Source organism: Melospiza georgiana, chromosome 3 (genome assembly GCF_028018845.1).
Source record: "Melospiza georgiana isolate bMelGeo1 chromosome 3, bMelGeo1.pri, whole genome shotgun sequence".
Classification (NCBI taxonomy): Eukaryota; Metazoa; Chordata; class Aves; order Passeriformes; family Passerellidae; genus Melospiza; species Melospiza georgiana.
This window is the reverse complement of record NC_080432.1, coordinates 49,129,029-49,152,413: the sequence shown is the minus strand read 5'-3', so window position 1 is coordinate 49,152,413 and position 23,385 is coordinate 49,129,029. Positions and strand designations below refer to the sequence as shown.

Here is a 23,385-nt window from a genome sequence, read left to right as displayed (position 1 = left end):
TAAAGTTTAAAAGACATGGGATCATCAGCTTAAGAAGCTCAAAGTAAAATGAGACATTTTTATTACCCTGCTACTTACTAAAGTTTAAGACTAATGTTAAGACCACGACTACACTACCACATTCACCTGGCACTACATTTTTCTTTTTTATTTCATGCTTTTAAACCACCAAATAAATTAAAAGTAAGATCCAAAAGTTGTCAATTTTACACAATTTCTAAAACATGCTTAGTGATTAGTGAGGACTTTTTTTTTGATGCCTCAGTATGTTATTCACCCATAGCCATGATCACATTAAAGACTTCAGGATCTCATTATCATATTAAAGACTCTAGCTGCTATGAACACCAGTGTTCAAAAAAAAACCCAAAAAAAGGAAGCACTAATTTTGTGTTTTTAATTAAAACCTTCAGAAGACAGAGTCTTGTGGCCACATATACTGCCAAGCATGAGTGAGGCACTCTGTTTTTGCAACAGGGCCACATACGCTTTTGCTAAATGTTTTAAAACTGGAGCCATTCTTCAGCCCCCATTTGCTGCATCTTTGCAAACATATGATGTATGAATGCAGTCCCTGCTGCAGGCAATAGTGTCAGTTCCAAATACGTCATGCTCTGCTGCCTCTTGATTTTCTGTTTCACAATCAACCCAGGGCAAGCCTCTTTTATAATAAGCCTAATTAACACGCTGTGCTCTGCCCTGCTTTGATAGAGAAAGAGATTGCCCACAGAGCAGCTCAAAATCAGATCTCTAAGAAAACATTAGCCTTTGAGTAAAAATAAAAGCTTTCCAAATATTGTCATCTTGTAGTAATTTAATTAACTTGACTTCACTTATTTTAAAATAGCAATAACATCAGAATTTTCACAGTACTGTTTTCAGTACTAAGAAAGATGACATCAGGAGAGATTTGTCCCTTGAATGACGAGGCAGGAGAAAGGTGTTAAGCAGCTTATAGGCCATGAGTCACAAAGCCAATGTCAGAGCAGAAAAACAATACAAGAAGGGTGGGCCTCTGAATTTAAGATGGGTGCAGTGTCATGCTCCAAATTATTACTATTATTGTTCAGACACAACTTGAAAATTTTGTCCTTCTGATGTCAGCACTGAGCCCATTAGCAGTCAAAAAAATCAGGTCAAATTTTAAAAAAGCTGATAATAAATTATAAATTAATTACTGAGGCTGCATTCAATCATTAGTATCACTTCAACACCATGTGCATTTGCCCCTTTTATCAAAGAGATGGGACAGACCTGGAAAAGTGAGAGAAGGGTGACTAAACAGCACAAGGTACAGAATGAGCTGCTGCACTATCTAAAATGAAATAAAGAAATTGCAGCCTCAGTGACTAATGAAGGGTATCAAAGACATTGCTTTTAAATTATGAGTGCTAAAAAAAGTGCATAGAATTGGACTGATCAATATGTTCAAGGAATGGGCACACCATTAGAAGAAATAATGCCATTTGTATCAGAACATACACTACACAATACATCACTTTTAAGGTCTGGAAAAGCTTAGCACTAAATGTCAGGGTAGTAAATATTGTCACAAGTTCAAAAGTAATTGGGTAAATTGATGTAAGAACAGGCCATCAAGGGCTAATAAATGAGGGGACACCACCCCTGGCAACATACTAGCAATACCAAAGCAGCATCTGCATGGCAGCCCCACCTCTATATTCTCCCTCTTACTGTCCACTATTGGTGATAAAGTGGCAGCCTAACAACCTTGGTCAGTCTTGGCATTGCTATTACTGTGTGTTCTAGGAAACTTGGGGAAAAAAGAGTAACTGCAAGAGGAAAGGAAATGTGCTCAATTAGACACGCAAAAGGCACTGCTCAGGGAAGTTGGTCAGTCATCCGTAGTGTAGTAATGAGCACTCAAAACTAGAGCTCTTAGCCATTACTGGCTGGCTTATTTTTTAAAGAACATCTAATTTTGGTGGAACTGAGTATTTTGAGGAAAGTTCTGTTTAAAAGTCAAGTCAAACAACACTTTTAACACATGTATCCGTGAATCCAAAAAAACCCTTCGCCAGAAGAAGTGCGAGGCATTATTTCATCAGGCCAAGTATGTACAGTTCAATAAACAAGACGCAATTTCCTGCATGTGAAAGGATGGGAAAAAGAAACTGAAACAGTACAAAAGTCATGAAAACCAAAGTGAGCTTTTAAAGCATAAGTGTCTGCTAAAGCCATGCATGATCCCCAGTTTTGGAGATATTACCATTTAATGCTGCACTCTAGTCCCTCATAATAGAATCCACTAGGAATCACTTTGTGCCATTAAACAGAACGCCAAACAAACCTGAAAGGGTGGTCAGGTAACGGAGAGACTCTTCTTGCAGTCTACAGAGGAATCTTATATGATTGGGAATACATAATCAAGCAAAATTAATTAATGAAATCTAAAAATGCAAAATTGTGTATTCATTGGTTGTTTGATTTTAAGAATGGCCCAGCAGACATCAGTGTGGAAAGGCTGTGAGCAAAGTACTGAAGTGTAAGCACAAACTGCCATGGGATCCAACCCCATCACAACTTTTAATAACCTTTCCTCTGAAAGAAAGCTGGATTTACCCATTACCAGTTCTTAAAAACAACAAAATATGGAGGAACTCCAGTAAAGCATAAAGCTCTAACCAAATCAAGTTTGCATTGAAATCTAGAAAACAATTGGTGTTGTTGGAAGCATCAATGCTCCAGGAATGTTCTACATTAACAAACAAATAAAGAACAATATGGAGAAAGGCATAAATAAAAGAAAAAATAATTTTAAAAATATAAGAAAAATGTGAAGAAATACACAAAGACAGGCTTTCAGAGACTGCATGAGAATAAGTTGTTTGTCTGGTTAAGGGATGACAAAAAACTTATTGCTAATACAACCCACTAAGGCATTTAGTAAGATAGAGAGGACCAATGATTTCTATTTGATGTCAATGTACTAAAATAAATCTAATAATAAAGGTAAGCTAGAAGTGTCAAATTCATCTTCTACTTAGAAAAAGAGGAGAAATATTTTCTGCAAAGAAAAATGCAAGATTTAAATATTCTGCAGACAAACCCTTACTCAAAAAAAAGTAAAAATAAGTTCAAAATAAGTAAGGAGGCGGAGGCTTGCTTATCATGTCATCTTAAGTGTTCTAAGTGTGCAGCACTATACAGAGATGAAAGGAAAGGTATCACTACCCTTAGAATGTGGATCAGGATTTTTTAATAAAAGTTACACTGCTTTCATCATCCCTGCAATGGAGAAGGGAATAGTGATTGCACTATTTTTGGCAAAGGAGTAGGCAAGCAGCCACCTTGAAATGGTCCTCAGTGTGAGCATTACCTCTTCCAGGCCATAAAACAGTCCCTAGTATTTTAGAATAAGATAGGAATCGGAAATAAGATGGAAACCTGCCACTTCATTGCACATGCTGCAGAAATAAATGCGGAAATTCAAAATTAGATAATGGAGTTGTAGAGTGTTTTTAAACTATTACATCAGCAGATGGAAAAAGGCCAAAATTTGGGTCTTCTGCTCTGTCAGCAGAGGATACCAAGACTGTTACTGGAATGAAAGGATGTGTGATTGCTGTGCTTTATTTTTCCTGTATGTGTGAGCACACCTACAAGATCATGTCCTCAGGGGACAGAAAGGAGACTATTTAAGTATCTCATTCTGCATTCAATATTTAATTATTTTGCTTGGTCAAGATAGCAGAGCCACTGTGCATATGCAAAACAGAACTTTTATCACTCCTGTGTATTTTTCAGAGAATAGTCGGTTCTTTAAATACCAAGACAGGCTTTCCAGCATGCTCTTTGTGTGTTTACTAAAAGTTACAGCTTCCTTGAGTGCAAGTTAAATGAGAGGTAACCCTTTGTATTTACTGCATATTCAAAGTGCCTTAGATAGGTCTTATGTGGTAAATAGATCAAACAATTTAATATATGGTAGGAAGAAACATCTTGAAGACTTCTGGAATAGAAAAATAGAGCAACAAAAAATAAGTCAAAATGAAATACAACATTCTTTTGTTAATAAGCTGCGTTATCTTGATGTCCTTTAGAGAGGACAAGAGGATATAAATCCCATAATAAAAAACTATACTTTGTGTTGGAATAATTTGCCATAGATTACTTCCTTCAACCACAGGGATCCATTTTCTTGGATTTGTACTCAGGACTAAGAAAATCCTCAGAGGATAGTAAGAAAGGAAATACTCTGAGTGGGAAGTGTCAGCATAACAATATGGGAAGTACCAGATACATTTACAATGTTTTATCTTCAACAACGTGAGAGGAAAAACGAACACAAAAGAAATAAGGTTGTTACTGTCCAGAAAATGAAAACCTATCACTTGACTAAATAAATAAGACTTTCAACTGCTGAAAATGAAAGTCAGCCCTCACTTCAGTAAGTTCTTCAAATGCACATCAAGCCACACATCCCAGATGACAAAACTGTTCCCTGAAAGTACAGTGAGCTTGCTCTTAGGAAAAGCAAAGCAAAGATGTCTAGGACAACTCCTGGCAATCTGCTCTGCACATGAACAGAAAGCGATTGTTAGGCATTTCTTTAGTCAGAAAGGGATTTCTGTAGCCAGGAAATTTTTAGCAGCTTATCTAACTGTGCTGCCACTACTCGGGAAAATCACTACCATGGAGAAACACAAAAAACTGAAAATGTGTTACTTACAGTTCTTTCAGAGGTCTCTTGTGTACCTTAAAACATTTGTGTCCTGTCACTGTTTACTGTATCTCACCAGGAAGGCACAAGAGTTACAAAAAGGAAGAACACACAGTGGACATTTCTGCTATACAGTGACTGTAGGACATGTAGTGTGGTGTCACACTCTTCTTTGAAGTCATATTCTCTTTTCAAAAAAGACTGAGCCTGTTAGTAATGAGGCATAATTTTTACAACTAATTCTTAATGCCTCTAGCAAAATCTGTGAATGTTTGTTGCATGTGGCACTACAGAGCAATCTGTTTCACACATCCACTCATATTCCCAACCATAATTACCAAGTCCATATGAAACCACTTGAGATGCACTGTCTAACTAAAGTAAAATAAGAAAAAAATTGCAGGACTGGGAATATTTCTTCCGGAAATTTTGAAAGATGCAGTGTGGTATCTCAAATTTTAAAGGGCTGGCTGAACACCTTCACCAGTTACCCTCAGAGGGGAAACCAATCCATTACTTATAGACTCCCAGGCTTCCCATATGAGCAGGAATACAGTTATCAGTGTTGGCTTCCAATTGATGAAGGGAAAAAACAAACTCCTGGGTGAAGCACTCCTGAGCCTTAGCAATGAGATGAATGGCCCAAGAAAACCTAAGGATAGGCTCCCTCCAGACTAAACTTCACTGCCTTGTGCCTTCAAACAGGGCAATGGCCTGCACTGTTCTCCCAAAAGTAAAGAGCCATCACAACAAGATGGTGACAGTCTATCGGCAGAAGGAATTTTACTCAACCCTCACGGCCAAACCCAGACACTTTTGAAGGCTACGACTCAGGCCTTTTATTTCTCAAGAGAACAATTAAAACCAATCTTAGGAATGAAACATACACCAGCTGCATCTCATGTATGATTTGTTAGCTTCTATACATCCTTGTATCAAGGATCAGCATCTAACAGTATTTCCTGAAAGAAAACTCATCTGCAGGAGGCAGGAAGGCAAACACCATAGTTTAGTTTCCTTTTACATAAGACATATTATACAGTGGAGTGCAAGGTATAAAGGTTTGTGAAAAAATCTATATTGCTTAGTACCAGAAGTTATGTCTATGTGGATCCAAAGGGGAATAGTAAAAAATTACAGGTCCTTGACAGGCAGATATAAATACAGCAGTCTGTTGCTTTCAAGACAGTGATATTATGCAACAACCAAAAAGGTCCACAAATCCATAGTGGTCTCAGATGAGGAACAAATCTTGTTTACTTTGCTTTTCAGGACTGTCCTGTACAGTACCTTCAGAAGCTCAGCAATCAATTGGAAAAACTTCTGTTATTTAAGGCTCACAAAAAAAAAAAAGTGACAGACAAAAACCCCACCCCACTCTTGATTCCATAGCAAAATACTCTAGCATTCAGGCAGCAGGACAAAAAACACGTGGATGAGAAGCAAAAGGAAGAACAACGTGGGATGTGAGAAGCCCCATCGAAATCTTGTCTTTACCCCTCCTATTTCTCACCTGATATTTCTTGAGTATCTTAACCATGAAAATCCTTTCCTTCTGGAAAATTTAATGGGCACTTTAATTCACTATGATCAAGTGAGGGGGGCCAGAGGTCACAAGCTAGTCTGAGGAATGCTCTCTCTGTACTTGCAGCTGCAAAATACACCACCAGCTGAAAAAAAATCAATGAAGATCTGCCAGTTCATGAATTTATGTTTATAAGCTTATAAAACAATGTGCAGTACAGGAACAGATAAAGATTGAAGCCAAGTTCCAGTGTCTCAGTGAACTTTGCTAAATACCAATTTGCTGAAAAGAAACACCTCCAATTAGCTCTTTGTAGCAAGCCTCAGTCTTGAAAAGAGCAAGTGCTTTATCTGTCATGCAATCCAGTACCCAATTACAAATCAAATTTAAGCTACTTCATTCCTACAACTAGGTTTCTAATTTTCAAAGATTCCATTGCCATGATGTTTCAATACATAATTACTCCTTATAAATTAAAACAAATTTCTGCAATTTCTGTTTCAGTAGAGTTGAAACTACAAATTTATTATTTGTTCTTTCATAAATCTTTTATATTATCAACCAGTCAAACGGATAATCAGTTTTGACATTGAAAAAAATTCTGTTATAGTTCTAATACAAAAGCAGTGTCTACTAGAAAACAGTCTGCTACTAAAGTGCTTTGAAAATACAAGCATACATTCATATTCTTTTGCAATAGCAAATAAGAGGTTTTGTGGGCTAATATTTTCATCCTCTTATTTCAAAACTATTTCCAAGTAAAGATAACAAAACAGAAGTAAGAAACAAATGATACTGGGAGTGCAGTAATCTCTAGCGTGTTTTTCTTTTTCAAGATCAGTCATCTGAAAAATCAAACAAGATGTTCTTTCTCAGATGGTTAAGATGCTTTAAGGACTTAGGAGAAAGAAGAAGTTGCTGTGGTACTGCAGTTCCGTGAGAGCCACCGTCCTGGACTACAATCAGTTCTCATTACTCTGCTTGTCCTGTCAGGTCTCAATATTCACTTACTGGACTCCTCTAACACACCAAAATTTATGAAGATTAGAACTCAAAAACCTGATATTTGAAATATTCCCACAGAAGCATAAAGCCCACAGTCAAACATTGTGAAGGAATAGTCTCAAAAATCTGCTGTCCTTGATTAAAAAACCTCTCTTGAGCTGCAGAGAACAGCACTGAATTAGAACTGAAGCACTCCAGAAGTTACTAACCACTTTGGAAAGGTACAATACCCATACAAGAGATTCTCTTTGATATAAGTAAAGAAGAGAAAAATGAAGACTGCCCAGTGTCAGAAGGTCACCACACTCAGCTGGGGCTGAAATCCTCACCTTTATCACAGGAACATTAATCATCAGTCACCAACTTCTGAATTGCTTCAGCACTTGAAGACAGTGATTTAAATACTTCTCTCCTAACAAATACATGTCATGTGACACCTTCCAAAGGCTGTTTTTTCTAAACTTTTGTTCAATTGTCAAACTCAGTACTTTTCTTGACAAAACAGCAGTGTCCATTCTGACCATGGTCACAGGAATTGAGCTTGACCAGTACCAAGAGAAGCTGGTGTTGCAAGAGTTGTGGCAGAAGAAGTGGTACTACTTCACGTTCATTTAACTGACTTCTTAATGCAGAACTATTTTCAGAGCAAGGGGGAGAAACTGGAACAAGAACATTTTTGCTAAGTGAAAACTGACAGGTGGGAACTGACTGGAGAAACTTCTGTAGTTAGTTATGAGAGAATTCTGATCTTTTCCAAGGGTATTTTGGGTTGGCATCTAAGTTACAAAATCAGGAAAACCCCCAGACAACAGCTAAAAGAACAATGAAGTTCCTCAATCAGAAGGAAAACAAGATTAAGTGTATGGCTGAAGTGCCAAAATCATCAAGTCAATGCTGAGCTGAAATACATGAAAGAGTCATGAAAGAGAATAGTAAGAAAGCTAAATAAAAATAACTTCTGCTGCTTCACATGGAGGACCAGAGTTCTTCCTCTTTTTTTTCAGCAGAAGAGTAAAAAAATACTTTGAAACCTTGCCATGCTTATCACTGCTGACTCAAGGGCATCACACATCAATCTGCATCATAAAAAATAGGCTAACAGCTCCCACAAAAAAAAACCAAAAAAACCCAGTATCTGTGTTATCAGGAGAGAGGAAAAAAAACAACTAAAGAAGAAAAAAGGAATGTGGCTATCCACTTCTTTTTTACGCTAAGCCAACCAGTTCATCTTAATTTATGCATACTATTGCATCTCCCAAGAGACACAGCTTTGCTCTATTGTTCTACAGTTTAACTGAAAAGCCACCAGACCTCATAAAGGGAAGTTCGTGGAGGTTGTTGGAGGAGAAAACTAGAATACATCACCCTACAGAATACCTCATTTCAAATACTTTCCTGCATCTTAGGGAAAATTCAGAACAACTACAAGGGAAAAAAAAGTCTTCATGGACAACTGATCTTTTGGATTTCATTAGAGCACTTTAAGCTAAATAGATTTTAAAGTCTAGACATGATCTAAGTAAAAACACACTATTTTAATGAAAAAATGCAGCACATTGAATGATTTGAGCATACACAAAAATCCAAATTCTACAAATACATAAAAATGCATGAGGAAAAACACAACAAACACTTGAGAGCTTGCTTCTTTTGCAATTGTGATGCTCTGAGTATACCACATTACTGGTAGCTGTAGCATATAGCAGGATAATGATCATTGAAGGATTGGGACTGTAAATTGTTGAATTTATACCACGAGGTTTTTACAAGATAGCTTGGCAACTTCCCCTGAAGTATGAATATCTTTAAAATACGACATACATTTGTACTGCCTAAGGTCTATTCCCATGCAATAGAAGTGACTTCAGCAGTAATGAACAGAGTGACCTCTAATCAACCAAATTTGCCCTGCTCTCAGAATACCACATAAATCAGTTCCTGAGGAGTTGCCAAAGTCTTACTAAGTGCTTGAAAGCTCTTCCTAGATGGAAGTAACAGAATTAAATTTAGGATGTTTTTGGATACCAGTGTCCAAACTCCACATACTGCATAACCATGTAATGTTCACCCCAAAACAGGTGGGTTTATTACTGATGTCTATAAAACAACAACCTAATGTTATTCTACACAAAATGTAAAACCTTTCTAAATATTGAGTATTATGGATAGATCAAGGTCTATTCTAATCAACCTACATTACTCCACTCATGTGAGAAATCTTGCATGAAATTTTCTCTCCACACTGGAGATGCTAAAAGGAATTTATTTGTAAATGCCAGCTTCCACCCAACATGGATGAATTCCTTGAATTTCCTATAACTGACAAATGTTAAGTCTGACAACCTTTATTTGCTTCTTCTCAAACAGCAACCTTTGCCACCACTGACAGCTTAAGCAGCTCCTTCCCCATCCCTACTGTGTTGTGCCGGAGATTTATTTCTGTTTCCCAAGCCCATTCACGTCATGCCCACACAGACACTGCATCCCAATGCAACGGCAGGATGGGAGGGAGAAGCGCTGTCAGAGCATGGCAAACGCTGTGTCTGGATCACCCTGTGCAGGAGGCAGCTCTGCCCCTCACCTGTGTGCAAAGGCAGCCCAGACAGGTTTGTTTCCAGGCTTCACTGCAGACACTGAAGCGCCAGTTGCAGAACAAATATAAAAACAGCACACCACGATGAGATCTCAACCATGGTAATAACCAGGCCAAGAAATGTTGCAGGATTTTTTTGCTGCTCTCTGTAGGTACATTGTTATTAGCTGGTTATCTGCAGTGGAGTTGCAAATGTATCATTAATCTTTAAATAAAATATTCACATTGCACAATTTCTCCCTTTCACAAGGGAGAGGGTTTGATTTTGAGCATATGAGCGTTAATACAGTACAGCGGCCCGAAAATTCCCCAGCTTTGTATCTCTCCATGGATCCAAATGAATACAGAAATACATTCAAGATACAGAGACAAAACAATTTCAAGAACAACTGAAGATGAAGCAGCATTTTCAGACAAAGGGAAGAGCTTGAAAGGAAAGACAATATATAAATATTAGAAAATATATATTTAAGGAACCTATAGTGGAGAGATTTAACCTACTTAGTTAATTCTTCTAGAACCAAACAATTTTACTGAGGCAACATAACTTTTGGGACAAACCACATAGAAGTACCATACAATTCACAGTACTTCTTCAAATGTGCATTAAAATAATGCACATGCAAAATATGCAGTTTTGTTTGTTACTAAGAAACTAACAAATGTACTTAGACATTTTGGAAAAATAATGATAAAAAATGTAATATAAATTAAGTTGAAAATGGAAGAGTTCAAAACAATGATTTTACTGTCTTCTGCTTTCTCTACAGAAGATTTTTCAACAGTGAATTTCAAACAATGCCTTGTAACTCCTAAAATATGCTGTTCTGGAAAATGATTAAGGTTTTCCAGTTACACTCCTATTGTTCAAACTCAATCTAATTAATTGCATTTTGATTTTTCAAAAACATACACAAAAGTATTTTTTGTGCATTTGAATTCTGATTTACTTGGCATTGCAAGTATTTTTTACAAAACAAGTTTTCTGATATATTTAAAATACAGCTTCATTCACAGCAAGAATCTATGCTACACCAATGAAAGCACATTGCATTGGTAGCCTTCATAGATCAAAGTGACTGAATAAAATGATTTGAAATACAGCTCCTTCCAGAGGCTATTAAAATTGCATGGGTTGTTTTTTCTTTTTTTTTTTTTTTTGTCTGGAGAGACTGGGAGGAGAAGACTTTACAGAGTTCTCCCCCCTTTCCAACTGGGCAGGAAAAAATTGCCTCTCTGATTGAAGCAGGAAAAAAATTATGTTGATGCTTCCTAAGAAATCGGAGCAGGATTATTTTTAAGTGTTTTCATTAATTACATGGTAACCTGCATTCTTTGGGTGGTGAATAAAAGAGGAAAAGCATTTATTTCCCATAGAAACAATTGCCTGTCAAACAAAGCATAAAAAGACAAAAGGCAGAAACACTGTTTCAGCTTGAATGCCTTAATGTCACCATTTGTCATGCAGCACTTGCTCAGAAAACCCCAAGCAGTTAACTCTGCTCCTCTTTACACCGTGCACTTGCACTTTCTCCGTGGCTACAGGATTAAAATGTGCCTGGCCTGCCGATGAAACAGCAGAGCCATCGCACATTGTTATGCAACTCACTGTCTGCAAGGGTGGCTCGTAGCTCCTTCTTTATTCAGCAAGTGCCAAGCGCATGTTTAATCAATGTCACAGCTCACCACAGTGTGCAACTAAAGCCACTGTCATTCCTCTCTTCAGATTTGCCTGGCTGAGTTATGCAATGCTCCGAAGAATACCTTGGAATTCTTTCCAGAGGCTCTGAATGCAGGTGGGTGACAGCGTTCCAACTCCTGCCAGCAAAGCAGACCTCTTTTCATCCTTTTTCAGGCTGGACTAAAATCACATAGTGTGACTGCACGTAGTCCGCTGCATTTGGAATTACAGCATGTCAACGTGAGAAAGCCTCTTCAGACGGCTGCCACAAAGAGTAAATCAAAGGCTGGGTGTTTCTGAAGTCTTAATAAATAACTAAGTATAACTGAATAAAACCAGGAGCTGTTTGTATTTTTTTAAGACAGAACAGAACAGCATGCATTTTGTTGCTCTGCATCAGCTGAGGAAAAAAAAGCCTCAATTTTAATGAGAATTAGTCAACAGTGAGGATCATTATGACAAAGAGCTTTACCGTTTTTAAGACTACACTTGCTTTAGTGGATTACTGAGAAAAAACACCAGCCATTTGGAAGATTCTGCAACATTATTATCTTCACCGATAAACTTCTTCATCAAGAAACTGTACGTGCTCCTATCTGGTCTGTCTGAGAGAGGAGAGCAGCCCCTTCATGAAGATAAAAGCCTGGCTTGCCACTGAATCGACAAGTAAGAAGCATGTCTGATGACATTTTATTCCTGATGCAATGTAGGGTAAGAAATACCTTTTTTTTAAACCTTTCTGTAAGATATGTTCCAAGCTGATGACATTAATTAGACTCACAGCAGAAATACGTTAATCTCCAATGATTAAAGCTGTTTGCCAGGAGAGAAAGATGCTATTGCACTATAAAATGATTGTGTATCTTCAGTAAATTGAAGTGATCTGAACTAGTAGAAATCCCCATCAAATTTCTGATCAATAAAGCTAAAACAGCATAGCATATTACATACAAGATGAACATCCTAGCCACCAATGAACATAATTTTACAGGGAATACGTTTCTAGAAGATATTTGACTGCAAATTAAGAGTACAAGAGCAGCTAAGTAATAGAAATGACTTGTCAACCTCATTTCTGCAACCAAAAATATAACAAATCATACATGCACCTGTAAATGTCTACTCAAATTCTTACACTGCACAGAATGTTGCTACTATAAAAGTCCTACCATGCTGTGGCATACTGCAATGATCAGCATACATTACAACTACCTTTATATTTGAAGAGACAGACATTTTCTAATAAATGTTTACTATTGCATGGATGTCCAAAAGCTGATCTGTTAAACATGAAAAAGGAAAAGATCTCACTTGCAATTGCTTGCTGGGGCTCCCTGGTGAAAAACAACTGTGATACTGTATTAAGGAGGCATATTTTCCATGTTTGAAAATAGCAGGCACGAATATTTTCAACTGTTTTTTTTTACATGGCAGTTAAATATTTAAGATAAGCTAAAACTGCATATAATCTCCCCAGACATTTCAGAGTATTTGACAATGCTCACATACCTGCTTTCACCAGTACCATCTTTTATAAACAAATAAACTGGCTTAAGATTAAATTTCAAATGTCTTTTATATTAAGGCATACTAACTGTCTTGAAGCACCAAGCTATTTTTCATTCCTATCAAATCTATACCTACAGAACATTTATTTTTAACACAGGCATGTTCATACAGAAAGAAAACAAAAGACAAATACAACTCAACCACAGCATTAAGAAATGCTGTGTGAACAACTACAGAATTGTTTTTAAAAAGACCAAATCTTGCATGTTTGTCAGACCAGATTTACCATTTGCTTTCTTTTTTCTAGCTAGCTGCCAGAATACTGGTGAAGGTATTTGCAGGAAAAATGGGGACCTCTGCCATCACAACACTAGAAGATGTAAAAAGGCAAGAGGAGAAAGAGGAAAAAGAAGAATCTATTTTAGCACTGCTTGGGATTATTGGAACTGTGCTCAATTTATTTGTTATTGTTTTTGTGTACATCTACACTACACTTTGATGACATTTTTGAAAATCAATTGCACAGCACAAAGTGCAAAGACCTGCAATGGTAAGGATGATTTCTAAATTTAAAGCAAAAAAACCCACCACTCTCTGAAAAGAGCATCAAAAACATTCCAGAGTGAAGTGTCTGGCTAAGGGTGCTGCATCAATGACTGCAAAGTGTACCTATGAGCCCAGCTAGGGTGCTAAATTACGTAAATGGAGGCAGACCAAATACAACACTTCGTTGGTAACAGATGAAATCTGAACAGCAGGATCAGAGATGGCACTGTTTTATTGCCAGCAAACATGCAAGACAGAAATGTAGCCAAACACTGAAAATAACCAGAACATAGAAAGAGATAAACTAAGTCTATGAAAACTATAAGCAAGTCCCATGCTTTCTATGGTTTTGTGCAGTATGTCTCTTCATAGCTGAGACCAGAAAACAGGCAAAAGGGTTTTTTATTTTTAGGCCACCATAATTTAGGCTTATAACTCACACTAATGTATAGTAAGTGTGGAAACAGGAACGCTGTTATACTAGAAGTTGTAATATTATAAATAAAATTTTAACTATTGACTATATTCTGCAGCATTTTTGTCAGTCTTGTGGAAAGCTGAAAAAGGTTAGATTTTTCTTGCCTTTACTAAATCTGTATTTGAAATCATCATGCTATACTGATAATGTGCTTTTCTAATTAAAAATACTTTAAAGTGGTGTGAAAAAAATAATAATTTTAGTACTTCTTTTAAGACATATTAATAATTCCAATGACACACTCATACATATTCTCCAAATGAAAAAAATCTTAAATTACATTTTCTATAACATCATTTTCAGAAGGTGTTTAAAAGAAGTCAAATACAATTCTCATGTTTTCACCCTGATGCTTATTTTCAAGTAAAACATATCATGCAAGGATTCACAGTGTGGCATGGAAAACAGGTTTAATTAACCTCTGTCCAGAGGACTACTCTCTCTTTCTGGACCAAGTTCTGAAGAAATTTTCCCTTTTTGCATTGTCTATGATTGAGGCCCAGAATTGCAACTCTTAAGCATACTTCACAGAACATACCATTTGGCTACTGAAATTAGTAGAATGTGGAATTAGAAAGTAATTCCACATATTCAGTTAAAGCTACATATGCCTTTAAACTAGATCCAGAGCTGCAGATAGTCTCAGACCATAGAAGTTTTTGTATACATGAATGTATCTCACACGTACCTTATAATGAAAATTACTTTTGAGAGCTTAGGATTAAAAATTCATTAAACAAATAATATGAAAAAAGTAAAAAGAAACTGATTTTAATAAACACTTTTCTTACTCTTACCTGTGCCACAGAGGAACAACAGAGCAGCTGCATTTCTGAATATCAGCTCAATTTTTTCTAGGCTACAAAACTACATCCAGTCCCTCCATAAAATGACATGTGAAGAAATACATCCCTTATATAGGTGATAGCTTGTTAGTGTATAGAATTTGGTAACTGCTAAACTAACTGAGCCTTTGGAAGGAACTTTGAAACCAGTACATGCACAGAATAAGGTCAGGGACCTAAAAGAGAATGAATTTGGCAACAATATTTCAGTCAGTTGCACACTGTAACACTGACTTATGGCCAAATGAGGTGGAAGATGGTATATTCTGGTTTTGCAACTCTGAGTCAATACTTGCTCAGCTAGAAGAAATGACAAACAGGGCTGAGGCTGCACTGGAAGGAAGCACATGCAGACAAGAAAATTTATTCACCAGCCACAGTCTTCAGCAAGTCTCTATTAAATGTATACTTATTTTCAGTATATGAAACACCAAAGCATTCTGTAAAACTAAGCTACATTCTAGAGGAATTATGCAGGTTACTAATGTTTATTTAAGACTACAGAACAGATATTACCATTATTATTTTTTCAATGTACTTCTTATATCTACATACTTAAGGATATTATTGCATTTAATCTCATAATACCAGGATATTTGAGATGGATGTCTGAAATGAAATATTACAAGAACCTGAACAGTGAAATTCTGGTAGAAATTACTGCTGTTTATTTTGATCCTGAAGTTATTTAAAACTTGTCAATTCTGTGAAATAAATAAACAGTTTTATTTCGTATCATCTCAGTGCTTAGCTCTCTTCTCGAAATCGTGATTCAACTAGTACAACAGCATTACAGTGAAATACTGCACCTTTTTTTTGTAAGCTCTTCAACAGCAAAACAGACAAAAACCAATCCAAAATTATAACCAAATGTGGCAAAGGGTCAGTATGATTTCTTTTACCAGTGAATGAGCTCATTAACATTAATGAAGGCTAGGAGAATTTTTAATTTCAGTAATTACATGCTGTCTATCTAAACTGCCACTGTACTTCTGATTTCATTTATAGCAAAGGCGTTGGTCCTTAGAGGGAAGTCACAGGGTAACATTATCATTAGATTGCCTCAGCATACAAGTTACGTTCTGTTTTAAAACAGCAATCTGATGTCCTTTCTTAACAGCCAATACCTGCAGGCTATACTCATGTGGACCTAAATCCAACTTTAGTTAAATGAGCTCTAATAAACAGCTTTGGTACTTATACATTTAATCCAATATATGCTTAAGAATTTCACCAACAAAAAAATATCTTAATAACAATAGTCTAGGGAAAAGCAGAGTTGCACGATGATTCAACATTTGCACTGCAGCAGTACCATCACACCTTCAGAGATGGATGAATACAGAGCTCAGTGTACCTGCCTCAGAGTACCCAACATACTCAGTTCAGTGGGACTGGATAACTTGACAGAAAGTAAAATAGCACCATGCAATGCCTTGAGAATAAGTGTGATTGCTAGAAAAGAAATACTCTATCTTCAGCAGACCAATTAGCATTGTTCATCGTCTGAGGCCTGAACAGTATGACTTCAATGATTCAACTAAGAAAGGTACATCAAAAGAGGCAGAAAAAAGAATGCAGCACATTCACATTCAACAGATTTGTCCACAGTACTGATTAGACAAAGTTCACATTGAGGTGTTTGGCAGCAGGATAAAGCAGCACAACATTAATGAATCCACAAGTCCATGAAGTGGTAGTATTTGGTAAACTATGAAAAGTGCATAAAAAGCAAATACTGGACTCTCATCAAGTGGAACACTTTGGTCAGTAAAGACAATCATTTTAGCAAAGCCCTCTAATAGAAATGCATCATCTCTTCTCAGCAGTCAAACCCAGGGAACAATAAGCTCATATAACACTACAAGCTATGCTGACCACATCACACAGCATTTGTCCACCAAAGAAGGAAAGGTGCCTAAGAAAGGAGCATGTAAGCAAACCCCAGCTATAACTACAGTATTATCTGTTTCCTGTAAGCCTGGAAATTCAAACAAGGAGAGTTCATGCAGAATTCTGCAACTCGCTATGAGGTCTGTTTTCCAAGGCAAAGGTGATAACAAACCCCTCCTGATATTTGGCTTTAAACAAGTCTAAGTCATCTCAGGCTTTGCTAGTCTAAGGACATTACCATTAAGAGACTACCTGATACTGTGGTATAGACAAATCCCAACTTCACTCGCCTTCTTACTGTTCAAGCCTATTAAAAAATAGACAGTCCTTGCCCTGTTCTAAAAGTCACTTGATTTTCCTTCTGTTTCATAATTCCTTTGCACTCTCTTGTCTCTGTAAATCTTGTTAGCTACAAAGACTGTTATAAATACTGCTTTCTTCTCTCCCACTTGCAAATACTATCTTGTATTAGTTTCCATAAACCTATCAGTCAAATAACTCTTACTTATATTAGCAAAATCTAGACCTCCAAGACAGTCACGTATGGTCACACGTTTTCTGGGAACCTCTTGTTGTACAGTGCAAATTTTATTGCTGTGCATTTTGTTCAAGAAGAGAAGTGCTTGCATATTTGAAAGAGTCCCTAAAATCTTTCAAATGAAACATGCTGTATACAAGACAATAGTGAAAAAGTTTTACAATATAGTTTTTAGTGTGAAATACGCATGGTAATGAATACATGCTGGATGTTTCATGATACAGAAGTTAAAAACTACATCAATTTCACAAATATAAATATGAGTTAAGTCTTAGGAATTAACATAGGTATAATAAAAAAATTTCACATGTTGCAGAAATAAACCTCATTCACGGAATGAAAGATAATAAAAACCACAGTAATGCCATAACAAGACACAAAGCAAACACCAAAAAATTATCAAGAAATGGTGAGGATTACAGCAGCTATTGCCCCTTGTGATGAGAGCTATCTTGTATACTAAGGCAAGTTCTTCAAGGACAGATAAACCTTCCTTCTCTACAAGAAACAAGCAATTAAAGAAATCAATTAAAATGGTCATAATTTACAAGGACTTCACAATCACCTCACTTTGATGTAGATGAAGCTGCAGAACATATCTGAGCAATCTGGTTTGCACTAATCTGGTTCAAGGTGAGGTTTCTAAAAGATTAAATGTTATGTGAGCACCACTTGCCTGATCAATATTCCTTTTATCAAGAACTATATAGATAACAATCTAGTCCAAGTATGTCTTGGGCAAATTAAGCAGGACGCCAAAATAAACTTAGCAACAAAAATCCTAGATAGATTTACAACTGTGACACACGCCAATCTGCCAAAAGAGCTTTGCAAGATGGATGTGCCAGACCTGTAGCTAACTGAACATGTGTAAAAAAAAAAAAAAAATTCACATCAATACCAAAATACTTATTGTCTTATATTACCACAGAGTTACCAGCCTACTGTGCAATGAAAGAAAAAAGAATGCCTGCAGCTTCATTGAACATATTTTCATATCAAAAATTCCCCCCCCTTATTTTTATTTGTACGGTAGATACATATAGATATGTGAAGATCACTGTTATTCCAATAATTACAACAAAACCTAAAATCTGGCAGAATACCTTCAGCATACCTTCATCTGGTCCCACCAGTATCCATCAAATCTGAGAAAGTTACAAGGTTGCTGAAAATCACTAATTTCTGTCACCACCGTGCTGGGCACAGGTTGTTCCTGCTCAGGTGCCAGAAGCCAGGAACATTCTGTTAGCATTCTATATGCAAAACCCTAATTCCTCAGACCAGCATGTTACAGGAAGAATGCAGTTACCTGCTTATTCCATACAGAAGTATATTTTGACAACAGAAGTTGCACCAGTCTGAAAATTAGAATGCCATATACATGCACATTACTACCAATGCTGTTCCCTTTCCTATTCTCTCTAGACTCCTGTTCAGCCTTGCTAGAGAAGACACAGGTATTCAAGATAAGTTTGAAATTAGATAAAGCTTTATCAGGAAAAACTCAAATCTGTTCTACTAAATTGCACTGGTCTTCAAGATTCTAAAAAAGAAAATAAAAATAGTAGTAATAATAAAAAAGTCATCTCCTTATTTGAAAAGTTTGAATCATAAATGCATTAAGGGAATTTTTCAGTCCCACAAGCATTGTACCAGAACCTGTCACAGCTTCAGAGCTTCTCAACCTGCATCTCTTGTGTTAGCTATGTCTGCTGACACTCAGAGTCAGTGACACTGAAAGCCCCAGCATCACGTGCAACTTGCACTCATTAATGTGAAAATTATCTGTCTGCCTTTCAACTCAACAGTAATTACTGCACTGGAATTATGCCTTGTTATCACTAAGACAAACTGTTTTCAGGGGTTCCTTCCCAACTAAATGCATCTGGCTCACAAATTGACAAAAAGAAGACATTCTTTCCAGAAGTCATCCTTTTTGCACATTTCCCTTTCATACTGCTACCCTACTGTGCTTCCAAAGACGAGCCTGACTGTTGCAAGCCTGCAAAGTTATTACTTTTAAATCCAGGAGAGCATTGTTAATTATAGTGTTTTATAGACTTTTGAACAAATACAGCAGGAAACATTCATATTACTTTGATCAATCAAAGGATAACAACCCTTTAGATTTCACAATTCTAAACTTCAACAGAAAGAACCCCATTCTTCGTAACTTGTAAACGGAAGGGTAGCTTTCATTTTTTTCTCTGAAAAGCGAAGTTTTGCTTTGCTTTAATACAGTTTAACTGCTATATTGCTCACTCCTTCCCAATTGTTAATGCACAGGCATTTCAACACCACCTGCCAACCACAAACAACAGTAGCTCAGCAATGGAAGACATACCTAAAATAAGTGTTTCACCAAAACTTTGCCTCTTCTCTGTAGGAGGAGAAAAAAAATGGATCACGAAAGCCAAACTAGTCTGATCTTCTCGCCACCAGCCACATATCTCATCTATTCTATCAGTATCTGACTGTTCTCTCCCAGTTAAAGGTGACTTACACAGACAGATACATTCTTCTATTGAAAACAGGAAATAGCAATTTCAGCAGCTGTGATTCATCTGTAACTCAGGATCAGCTGCTTCATCCTTTAGATAACATGGCATTTTTGCCAGGCCTTTCAATGACTCTTCATTTTCCTCAACAAAGAAGAATTGATGAGTATCTGTTAGAAAGAATACTTTATTCTTTTACTTTATCATTTCCTTGATTGTTTTACATTGTATTTTCAACTGCAATAACAAGCTTGGTCTATCATTAGCTCATTTTCCTCACTGCAGTATGTGCCAAACAGAACCAACAAATTCATTGCAAAATTAGGGTGAGGTGTCCATCTGCAGACTAGCAAGTGAAAGATCTTCATATTTTCATTTTCACTGTAAGACCCCAGCAGAATTTTTGAACTAGTTCCATTCCACCACACAAGATTATGCAATGCCCTAGTTAGTACAAATTTAAAGAGCCACATTCTTTTAGTTCTAAGTGTAGCTTTGCAAATACTTAAGATAGGGATTAAGATGCCTTTAACTTCTAACATAAAATGTATGCTGTAATTCAAGGAGCTATAACATTGCTCCATAAATTAACATCACCACACCCTCCAACTGGCATCCCAAAGAACTGCAGTAATGTGACAAAGACATTAATCAGTTGCTCCAAAAATAGGGCAGGCAAAATAAGCTCCAAAACCAAATTACTCACATTTGCAACAACTCCTCCAGATACTTAAGGATTAAATCCATCTTTATAAAAAAAGTAACTTAATAAAAATCCAACCTAAGGCTCATCTCCATACTAAAGCCTGTCATCTAGTGAGACTGAACATAAATCACAAACCCAGTCTGCTGATTTTGTCATTAGTTCCGCACAGGCACTTGCTTAATTCATACTGCTTCACACTACCTTGTAAAATTGAAATGGTTTCCCCAGCCAGGTACAACATACCAGATGAAACTTCTCGAGCATCTTGGTTTTAAAATTATAAGCCGAAATTTGATGAACTCATAGAACTCATTTGCTTTTGCTTTAAAAAGCTCAACAATTTAATTGTTCTCATATATTTGAAATATTCTACAGTTCTGATAAGAGGCTTATTTTTGTACTCCCTAAATAAAGGAAAAAAGCTTTGATTGAAGTAGAATTGCCTTGTGTGCAACATTGACCAAATTCAGGTATGCATTTCCTCAATTTTCTTTAAAATTGACATTTTTCTCCACACTACGTTTCGTGGTGTTGTATGAAGTACTCCTTTCCACTGTGTATCTTTTGTAGAGGAACTAACATGCAAACTTTTCAGAAGAAAACACAATTTTCCTGATAGTTTTAACAGCTGAAGAACTGAACTTCAAATTTAAAGGGATATCAGATTCTATCTGATGATTCTGTTTTATTTTGTTTTCTAAGGCTCAAGTGAACGCTCCGTTAGTAAAACTCTGAACTGGCAAGCGTACTGAAACAAGAACCATCTGTTGTTTCTGCAAAAGCTGATCAGGCAGAAGTGAGGCAGGGACAGGTTACCTGAGTCGTTGCGGAGGTATGAGGACATGGCTGGGATGAGGCAGGACTGACTGAGCAGCTCCAGGAGGATGGAGGGAAGAGCGCTGCTGTTTTGGCCTCTCCCCTCATGGCTCGTTTGTGTCTCTTCGTTTGATGTACTCCCTGCAGGATTTATGTAACTGGCAAGAACCTGAAATACACCAAAGTATTTATGCAAAACTGGTTTATTTCAGTCAAAAGAACTTTGAATTTCCTTAAGATACATGTCCTAACACTTCATTAACTGCTTTGCAAATTCAGTTCTGGTGTTTATTTCAGCAGGCCCAAAGAGGTTTTAGAAGAATTTCTATACAGTTATTAGATTATTCAAACTTTGGCTAATGATAAAATTAAGTAACTGTTATAATTCAGAATTATTTTAGGAGATCAACTAATATGAATTTTGACAAACCTGCTGAAGTTCCTCAAAGCAAGAGTTTGCCAGCTCAGACCACTGAGACCTGCAGCTGACCAGTCCCTTTCACTTTAGAACACCAAGTACACCAACTAGCAGTAGGACTTTTCTTTTTTTCAACTGCAAATGCTTCAGGTATTTTTGTAACTTCCTTTGGGATGGGACTTCAGGGTTTACAGATGGAACAGTAAGTTATGGTGAGCACAACAGTTACCTGGAGGAACAACTACTCATGAGCACAGCTCTTACCAGAGTAAACAAAGAGCAGCCTTCCCCTTGGCAATGGTGGGAAGGCACCTCTTGACTGCACACCTGCCTGCCCCAAGGGTAGCTGTGGCTGAGTTCACAGGCCCTTACTGGATGTTGTAGATTTAAGTGTTTCCATAGCTCTGATTTGTGCAGCTGTACTCTCAAACTAAGTAACTATGAGGCTGACAGGCTGTATAGCTTGAATTCCCAGGGACTCTATTCACCTTTTCAGCCTCTTTTCTTTCATTCACCCTGGGGGTTTGTTTTAACCCCCTTACCCATGGCATTTTGCTGCAGCATCTCATTATCACTCTGTACAACAGAATTTCTCTAAACCTTTCTAGAGTAGGGACTAAGGAAAGTCTGCTGTACAACTGACTGACATGTTCAGCAAAAATGCTACTTCCTTCACCTGCTGGGTGCCCTCAGCAAATGCCTCCTTACTTCATGACTTATCACATTAATAGTGAAACCTCTCCCTGGCAGAATACAGAGTACTGCGTGGAAGCTTTGCTGACAGCAATTTAGGCAATTTTCCTCTTTCTTGCATAGAAAAATGTTTTCAGATTTTACTTGTACTTTTACAAGGGATATGATGATTGTGCCATGTAATCTATAGTGTCTATAACAACTGATCATCAAAATGGTATCTTCATCGGGGTGTGGGCATTTTCAAAGTTTCAACTCTTTCGCGCTCTAAGCCCAGCAGGTTAGCTAATGCTTTTCAACTGAATTAAACTTCTGATGACTAGATACAATCTCATACTCCCTACACATCCAAGATAACAGGAATTGGCTGGATTTCATAATGGACTGCAAAGCCTGATTATGCACGATCTTCTTCTCCTTAGGTATTAGAAGACATCAAAATTTTACTAAGATCTAGATGTTTATTGAAGAACTACTTTTGTCATGTAATTGACATACTCAAGATTTCCTAATATGTATGAGTGAGACTTTGTTATATTGGCATAACACATTCATGGACACCAATATCAACTATGAGCACTTCCTTAAAGCAGAGTGAAAAGTATGCAAGAAATTATATACGTAACACTGTCTGGCACACAGAACAAAATGCCTACTGCCATATCCTTCTCCTTCAATGGACAGTCTTTAGTTTTGACTGTGTGCAGTGCTCTTGACAGAGGTGTGTGACAGCTCAAGATGAAAGCACTGGAACACCTCCTCATCCACTTTCTCTTCAGAACTCATACCCAGGTCTTCTATGCAGCAGCCTGGTGACATCTGAAAATAGCCTTGCTCAAAATATGATCTATATAATTTTCCAATAAGACAGTTGTTTGCAAATAATTTTTGCCCAAAATATTGTAATTACTCTAATCTGTGACGGAAAAAACTCCAGTTTTATTATCCATGCTT

At 37.0% G+C, this 23,385-nt stretch overlaps 1 protein-coding gene and 1 long non-coding RNA gene across 4 annotated transcripts in view; one reads left to right on the top strand and one right to left on the bottom strand.

Moving 5' to 3' along the window:
• The window catches only part of BIRC6 (baculoviral IAP repeat containing 6), a 177,673-nt gene that overhangs the window by 31,070 nt on the left and 123,218 nt on the right, over window positions 1-23,385 (bottom strand). For all 3 annotated transcript variants that reach the window (XM_058021451.1, XM_058021452.1, XM_058021450.1), the window contains exon 65: window positions 21,321-21,489. In XM_058021451.1, coding sequence (XP_057877434.1) covers window positions 21,321-21,489 — 169 coding nt within the window. The remainder of the gene's footprint in view (window positions 1-21,320; window positions 21,490-23,385) is intronic.
• LOC131081990 (uncharacterized) lies at window positions 11,203-15,616 on the top strand. The gene is made up of 2 exons (XR_009114301.1): window positions 11,203-12,199; window positions 13,305-15,616. It is a non-coding gene; the product is annotated as an uncharacterized LOC131081990 (long non-coding RNA).